General features: G+C 47.6%; 1 protein-coding gene across 1 annotated transcript in view; it reads right to left on the bottom strand.

Annotated features, from left to right (window-relative positions):
* The window catches only part of LOC123733099 (CD9 antigen-like), a 51752-nt gene extending 47315 nt beyond the window's left edge, over positions 1–4437 (bottom strand). The window contains 1 exon segment of the mRNA XM_045712444.1: positions 3765–4437. Within this exon segment, the coding sequence (XP_045568400.1) occupies positions 3765–3830 (66 nt within the window). The 5' untranslated portion in view covers positions 3831–4437.
* Between the last annotated feature and the right edge of the window lie 4670 nt (positions 4438–9107).

Raw genomic sequence — 9107 nt, forward strand, 5'->3', positions numbered from 1 at the left:
TAACCAGGAAGGGAAGGGAAGGCTGATGGGAATAACCAGGAAGGGAAGGTTGATGGGAATAACCAGGAAGGGAAGGGAAGGCTGATGGGAATAACCAGGAAGGGAAGGCTGATGGGAATAACCAGGAAGGGAAGGCTGATGGGAATAACCAGGAAGGGAAGGTTGATGGGAATAACCAGGAAGGGAAGGCTGATGGGAATAACCAGGAAGAGGGAAGGCTGATGGGAATAACCAGGAAGGGAAGGTTGATGGGAATAACCAGGAAGGGAAGGCTGATGGGGATAACCAGGAAGGGAAGGCTGATGGGAATAACCAGGAAGGGAAGGCTGATGGGAATAACCAGGAAGGGAAGGCTGATGGGAATAACCAGGAAGGGAAGGCTGATGGGAATAACCAGGAAGGGAAGGCTGATGGGAATAACCAGGAAGGGAAGGCTGATGGGAATAACCAGGAAGGGAAGGCTGATGGGAATAACCAGGAAGGGAAGGCTGATGGGAATAACCAGGAAGGGAAGGCTGATGGGAATAACCAGGAAGGGAAGGCTGATGGGAATAACCAGGAAGGGAAGGCTGATGGGAATAACCAGGAAGGGAAGGCTGATGGGAATAACCAGGAAGGGAAGGCTGATGGGGATAACCAGGAAGGGAAGGCTGATGGGAATAACCAGGAAGGGAAGGCTGATGGGAATAACCAGGAAGGGAAGGCTGATGGGAATAACCAGGAAGGGAAGGCTGATGGGAATAACCAGGAAGGGAAGGGAAGGCTGATGGGATTAACCAGGAAGGGAAGGCTGATGGGAATAACCAGGAAGGGAAGGCTGATGGGAATAACCAGGAAGGGAAAGCTGTCTCTCTTTGCAGTCTATTAGCAGAAAGGCTCATATTGCAATTTTGGAAATTGGAGATTGTACCTACCTTTGAAATGTGGTTACGGGATTTAGGGAATGTAATACATATGGAAAAGATTCTATACAATACCTCCAATAGAAGTCCATTGTTTTACAAGATAGGGCAGCCGATCCTGGATTAAACGGTCTAGTCCTGGTTCATAACTGGGTTGATGATCTGCTGCTACTCTGTGCTGTTCTCCACTCAGTATTTACATTGGGCTGAACTACACTGCTTGTACTGACTGTATGATATCTTCTTATACATGTACCACCTAATAGGATTTAGTTTTATTTTGTGTATGTGTGAGTTAAGTTTTGTCCTCTAAATTGGCCCATTCAACAGTACAATGAATATCAATGTCTTCTCTTCATCTTTCACTGGAAAATAATAATGTAATAACTTAAAACCTGGATGATATAATATAGTAATATAATAATGTAATAACTTAAAACCTGGATGATATAATATAGTAATATAATAATGTAATAACTTAAAACCTGGATGATATAATATAGTAATATAATAATGTAATAACTTAAAACCTGGATGATATATCCCACGCAGAGAGAGAGAGTATATCTCAGGCATACCTGACCAACCAAGCGAAACAACCACACAGTCCTCCAGTATGATTTAGCTTCTCTGTTTTAATCATTCTCTTTTCTCACTAATGTCAACAAACACCTGTCCACTAAAATGCTGATAACATTGTAAAAGAGAAGAGAGAATGTGACAAGGAAGGAAGTTGGCAATGTGACAAGGCAAGGAAGTTGGTGACAAAATTCTGATTTACAATGACGGCCTACAAGGGAACAGTGGGGTAACTGCCTTGTTCAGGGGGCAGAATGACAGATTTTTACCTTGTCAGCTCGGGGATTCGATCCAGCAACCTTTCAGTTACTGGCCCAACGCTCTAACTACTAGGCTACCTGCCTCCCTCCTCTAACCACTAGGCTACCTGCCTCCTCTAACCACTAGGCTACCTGCCTCCTCTAACCACTAGGCTACCTGCCTCCTCTAACCACTAGGCTACCTGCCTCCTCTAACCACTAGGCTACCTGCCTCCTCCTCTAACCACTAGGCTACCTGCCTCCTCTAACCACTAGGCTACCTGCCTCCTCTAACCACTAGGCTACCTGCTCCTCCTCTAACCACTAGGCTACCTGCCTCCTCTAACCACTAGGCTACCTGCCTCCTCTAACCACTAGGCTACCTGCCTCCTCTAACCACTAGGCTACCTGCCTCCTCTAACCACTAGGCTACCTGCCTCCTCTAACCACTAGGCTACCTGCCTCCTCTAACCACTAGGCTACCTGCCTCCTCTAACCACTAGGCTACCTGCCTCCTCTAACCACTAGGCTACCTGCCTCCTCTAACCACTAGGCTACCTGCCTCCTCCTCTAACCACTAGGCTACCTGCCTCCTCTAACCACTAGGCTACCTGCCTCCTCTAACCACTAGGCTACCTGCCTCCTCTAACCACTAGGCTACCTGCCTCCTCTAACCACTAGGCTACCTGCCTCCTCCTCTAACCACTAGGCTACCTGCCTCCTCTAACCACTAGGCTACCTGCCTCCTCTAAACACTAGGCTACCTGCCTCCTCTAACCACTAGGCTACCCGCCTCCTCTAACCACTAGGCTACCCGTCTCCTCTAACCACTAAGCTACCCGCCTCCTCTAACCACTAGGCTACCCGCCTCCTCTAACCACTAGGCTACCCGCCTCCTCTAACCACTAGGCTACCCGCCTCCTCTAACCACTAGGCTACCTGTCTCCTCTAACCACTAGGCTACCTGCCTCATCTAACCACTAGGCTACCTGCCTCATCTAACCACTAGGCTACCTGCCTCCTCTAACCACTAGACTACCTGCCTCCTCTAACCACTAGGCTACCTGCCTCCTCTAACCACTAGGCTACCTGCCTCCTCTAACCACTAGGCTACCTGCCTCCTCTAACCACTAGGCTACCTGCCTCCTCTAACCACTAGGCTACCTGCCTCATCTAACCACTAGGCGACCTGCCTCCTCTAACCACTAGGCTACCTGCCTCCTCTAACCACTAGGCTACCTGCCTCCTCTAACCACTAGACTACCTGCCTCCTCCTCTAACCACTAGGCTATCCGCCTCCTCTAACCACTAGGCTACCCGCCTCCTCTAACCACTAGGCTACCTGCCTCCCTCCTCTAACCACTAGGCTACCTGCCTCCTCTAACCACTAGGCTACCTGCCTCCTCTAACCACTAGGCTACCTGCCTCCTCTAACCACTAGGCTACCTGCCTCCCTCCTCTAACCACTAGGCTACCTGCCTCCTCTAACCACTAGGCTACCTGCCTCATCTAACCACTAGACTACCTGCCTCCTCTAACCACTAGGCTGCCTGCCTCCTCTAACCACTAGGCTACCTGCCTCCTCTAACCACTAGGCTACCTGCCTCCCTCCTCTAACCACTAGGCTACCTGCCTCCTCTAACCACTAGGCTACCTGCCTCATCTAACCACTAGACTACCTGCCTCCTCTAACCACTAGGCTACCTGCCTCCTCTAACCACTAGGCTACCTGCCTCCTCTAACCACTAAGCTACCTGCCTCCTCTAACCACTAGGCTACCTGCCTCCTCTAACCACTAGGCTACCTGCCTCCTCCTCTAACCACTAGGCTACCTGCCTCCTCTAACCACTAGGCTACCTGCCTCCTCTAACCACTAGGCTACCTGCCTCCTCTAACCACTAGGCTACCTGCCTCCTCTAACCACTAGGCTACCTGCCACCCCAGGCTCAGGTAAGAGTGGACTCAGCAGAGAGAATATGAGACAGAAGGTAGATATCTCAGAGCACTTACCCAGAACAGGAAGTAGATATCTCAGAGCACTCACCCAGAAGAGGAAGTTGAACATGAACATCAGGTATTTGATGCATTTGAATCCTCCTACGACTCCCATGGTAAAATACAACACAGGTTTGGTGGTGGAGAGAAAATATCCCCGAGAAGTCTAGTCACAGAGTTAAAAACCCGACGCTTCCCAGAGTAGTCTAGTCACAGAGTTAAAACCCCGACGCTTCCCAGAGTAGTCTAGTCACAGAGTTAAAAACCCGACGCTTCCCAGAGTAGTCTAGTCACAGAGTTAAAAACCCTGACGCTTCCCAGAGTAGTCTAGTCACAGAGTTAAAACCCCGACGCTTCCCAGAGTAGTCTAGTCACAGAGTTAAAAACCCTGACGCTTCCCAGAGTAGTCTAGTCACAGAGTTAAAAACCCCGACGCTTCCCAGAGTAGTCTAGTCATAGAGTTAAAACCCCGACGCTTCCCAGAGTAGTCTAGTGACAGAGTTAAAACCCCGACGCTTCCCAGAGTAGTCTAGTCACAGAGTTAAAAACCCGACGCTTCCCAGAGTAGTATAATCACAGAGTTAAAAACCCGACGCTTATTTAAAAGACAAAGATAGTGAGTGAAAGAACGCGAGCGAGCGAGAGAGAGAGAGGTCTGTGGAGAATTCCTGAGCCACACCCTGCAACCTCACTTGTTCTTTGTTAGTCAGTCGGTGAAGCAGGATGGGAGGGGCTCCGCTAAAGCTTACAACAAGCTCTACGCAGACGCCAGAGTGTTGTAATGACGGTTTTTTCCCCCCCTCGTACCTGATTTCAACATACCTTTTTTTTTACTACCTGAAAAACTGAGACATATCATTCGTTCCTCAGCCGTTGGGGGCAGGGCTTCGCTTGGTTCCTTGATCTGATCTTTAGACTGGATACAGCGCCTTCGGAAAGTATTCAGACCCCTTGGTTCCTTGATCTGATCTTTAGACTAGATACAGCGCCTTCGGGAAAGTATTCAGACCCCTTGGTTCCTTGATCTGATCTTTAGACTAGATACAGCGCCTTCGGGAAAGTATTCAGACCCCTTGGTTCCTTGATCTGATCTTTAGACTAGATACAGCGCCTTCGGAAAGTATTCAGACCCCTTGGTTCCTTGATCTGATCTTTAGACTAGATACAGCGCCTTCGGGAAAGTATTCAGACCCCTTGACCTTTTCCACATTTTGTTACGTTACAGCCTTATTGTCACGGATCCCTCCGGAACGTTCATTACGCCCACCTGTCCCCTATTCCCACTGATTAGTACTTGTATAAGTGTTGCCCTTTGGTTTCCATGGTGCTGTAGATTATTGTTGCTATGTCCGTTGGTGCGTGTGAATACCTGTGCTGTGTGTTTTGGGGTTTTCGTGCCCTTGTGGATTGCTCAGATGATTACGGGTCTGGTCCCGTGTGTTAGTCATCGTGTCCTGGTGGATTGCTCAGATGATTACGGGTCTTGTCCCGGGTGTTAGTCATCGTGTCCTGGTGGATTGCTCAGATGATTACGGGTCTGGTCCCGTGTGTTAGTCATCGTGTCCTGGTGGATTGCTCAGATGATTACGGGTCTGGTCCCGTGTGTTAGTCATCGTGTCCTGGTGGATTGCTCAGATGATTACGGGTCTGGTCCCGTGTGTTAGTCATCGTGTCCTGGTGGATTGCTCAGATGATTACGGGTCTGGTCCCGTGTGTTAGTCATCGTGTCCTGGTGGATTGCTCAGATGATTACGGGTCTGGTCCCGTGTGTTAGTCATCGTGTCCTGGTGGATTGCTCAGATGATTACGGGTCTGGTCCCGTGTGTTAGTCATCGTGTCCTGGTGGATTGCTCAGATGATTACGGGTCTGGTCCCGTGTGTTAGTCATCGTGTCCTGGTGGATTGCTCAGATGATTACGGGTCTGGTCCCGTGTGTTAGTCATCGTGTCCTGGTGGATTGCTCAGATGATTACGGGTCTGGTCCCGTGTGTTAGTCATCGTGTCCTGGTGGATTGCTCAGATGATTACGGGTCTGGTCCCGTGTGTTAGTCATCGTGTCCTGGTGGATTGCTCAGATGATTACGGGTCTGGTCCCGTGTGTTAGTCATCGTGTCCTGGTGGATTGCTCAGATGATTACGGGTCTGGTCCCGTGTGTTAGTCATCGTGTCCTGGTGGATTGCTCAGATGATTACGGGTCTGGTCCCGTGTGTTAGTCATCGTGTCCTGTTGGATTGCTCAGATGATTACGGGTCTTGTCCCGTGTGTTAGTCATCGTGTCCTGGTGGATTGCTCAGATGATTACGGGTCTGGTCCCGTGTGTTAGTCATCGTGTCCTGGTGGATTGCTCAGATGATTACGGGTCTGGTCCCGTGTGTTAGTCATCGTGTCCTGGTGGATTGCTCAGATGTTTACGTGTCTGGTCCCGTGTGTTAGTCATCGTGTCCTGGTGGATTGCTCAGATGATTACGGGTCTGGTCCCGTGTGTTAGTCATCGTGTCCTGGTGGATTGCTCAGATGATTACGGGTCTGGTCCCGTGTGTTAGTCATCGTGTCCTGGTGGATTGCTCAGATGATTACGGGTCTGGTCCCGTGTGTTAGTCATCGTGTCCTGGTGGATTGCTCAGATGATTACGGGTCTGGTCCCGTGTGTTAGTCATCGTGTCCTGGTGGATTGCTCAGATGATTACGGGTCTTGTCCCGTGTGTTAGTCATCGTGTCCTGGTGGATTGCTCAGATGATTACGGGTCTGATCCCGTGTGTTAGTCATCGTGTCCTGGTGGATTGCTCAGATGATTACGGGTCTGGTCCCGTGTGTTAGTCATCGTGTGAGTGTGTTATTTATTCGAGGTACTCCTCGCTCTGTTGTTTTGGGTTTCTACCCTGTGTTTTTGTTACGTGTTTGTTTGGTCTTTAAACCATTTTAGAATAAGGCTGTAATGTAACAAAATGTGGATGAAGTCAAGGAGTCTGAATACTTTCCAAATCAAATCAAAGTTTATTTGTCACGTGCGCCAAATTCAACAGGTGTAGACCTCACAGTGAAATGCTGAATACAACAGGTGTAGTAGACCTCACAGTGAAATGCTGAATACAACAGGTGTAGTAGACCTCACAGTGAAATGCTGAATACAACAGGTGTAGTAGACCTCACAGTGAAATGCTGAATACAACAGGTGTAGTAGACCTTACAGTGAAATGCTGAATACAACAGGTGTAGTAGACCTCACAGTGAAATGCTGAATACAACAGGTGTAGTAGACCTCACAGTGAAATGCTGAATACAACAGGTGTAGGACCTTACAGTGAAATGCGGAATACAACAGGTGTAGTAGACCTCACATTGAAATGCTAAATACAACAGGTGTAGTAGACCTCACAGTGAAATGCTGAATACAACAGGTGTAGTAGACCTCACAGTGAAATGCTGAATACAACAGGTGTAGTAGACCTCACAGTGAAATGCTGAATACAACAGGTGTAGTAGACCTCACAGTGAAATGCTGAATACAACAGGTGTAGTAGACCTTACAGTGCAATGCTGAATACAACAGGTGTAGTAGACCTCACAGTGAAATGCTGAATACAACAGGTGTAGTAGACCTCACAGTGAAATGCTGAATACAACAGGTGTAGTAGACCTCACAGTGAAATGCTGAATACAACAGGTGTAGTAGACCTCACAGTGAAATGCGGAATACAACAGGTGTAGTAGACCTCACAGTGAAATGCTGAATACAACAGGTGTAGTAGACCTCACAGTGAAATGCTGAATACAACAGGTGTAGTAGACCTTACAGTGAAATGCTCAATACAACAGGTGTAGTAGACCTCACAGTGAAATGCTGAATACAACAGGTGTAGTAGACCTCACAGTGAAATGCTGAATACAACAGGTGTAGTAGACCTCACAGTGAAATGCTGAATACAACAGGTGTAGTAGACCTTACAGTGAAATGCTGAATACAACAGGTGTAGTAGACCTCACAGTGAAATGCTGAATACAACAGGTGTAGTAGACCTCACAGTGAAATGCTGAATACAACAGGTGTAGTAGACCTCACAGTGAAATGCTGAATACAACAGGTGTAGTAGACCTCACAGTGAAATGCTGAATACAACAGGTGTAGTAGACCTTACAGTGAAATGCTGAATACAACAGGTGTAGTAGACCTCACAGTGAAATGCTGAATACAACAGGTGTAGTAGACCTCACAGTGAAATGCTGAATACAACAGGTGTAGTAGACCTCACAGTGAAATGCTGAATACAACAGGTGTAGTAGACCTCACAGTGAAATGCTGAATACAACAGGTGTAGTAGACCTCACAGTGAAATGCTGAATACAACTGGTGTAGTAGACCTCACAGTGAAATGCTGAATACAACAGGTGTAGTAGACCTCACAGTGAAATGCTGAATACAACAGGTGTAGTAGACCTCACAGTGAAATGCTGAATACAACAGGTGTAGTAGACCTCACAGTGAAATGCTGAATACAACAGGTGTAGTAGACCTCACAGTGAAATGCTGAATACAACAGGTGTAGTAGACCTTACAGTGAAATGCTGAATACAACAGGTGTAGTAGACCTCACAGTGAAATGCTGAATACAACAGGTGTAGTAGACCTCACAGTGAAATGCTGAATACAACAGGTGTAGTAGACCTCACGGTGAAATGCTGAATACAACAGGTGTAGTAGTAAAAAAGACAGTGAATGCCAATAGTCCGGGTATGCATTTGATTAACTGTTCAGGAGTCTTGTGGCTTGGGGGTAAAAACGGTTGAGAAGCCTTTCGGTCCTAGAATGCACTGTAGGCTATTCATCCAAGAAGTCTATTTTACATGGATGACCAAATATAATCTCAGTGACTGTTCAAACAGTAAACAAAACAACAACAATCCAAAATGGTAATTTGTTTAGAAGTAATAACTTTTGTGAAATGGACCGGCTGTAGTCTATTGGACCAGACCATCACATGGAGATGGAGGCCTTGTTTCTATTGGACCAGACCATCACATGGAGATGGAGGCCTTGTTTCTATTGGACCAGACCATCACATGGAGATGGAGGCCTTGTTTCTATTGGACCAGACCATCACATGGAGATGAAGGCCTTGTTTCTATTGGACCAGACCATCACATGGAGATGGAGGCCTTGTTTCTATTGGACCAGACCATCACATGGAGATGAAGGCCTTGTTTCTATTGGACCAGACCATCACATGGAGGTGGAGGCCTTGTTTCTATTGGACCAGACCATCACATGGAGATGAAGGCCTTGTTTCTATTGGACCAGACCATCACATGGAGATGGAGGCCTTGTTTCTATTGGACCAGACCATCACATGGAGATGCAGGCCTTGTTTCTATTGGACCAGACCATCACATGG

This window comes from Salmo salar, unplaced genomic scaffold (genome assembly GCF_905237065.1).
Source record: "Salmo salar unplaced genomic scaffold, Ssal_v3.1, whole genome shotgun sequence".
NCBI lineage: Eukaryota > Metazoa > Chordata > Actinopteri > Salmoniformes > Salmonidae > Salmo > Salmo salar.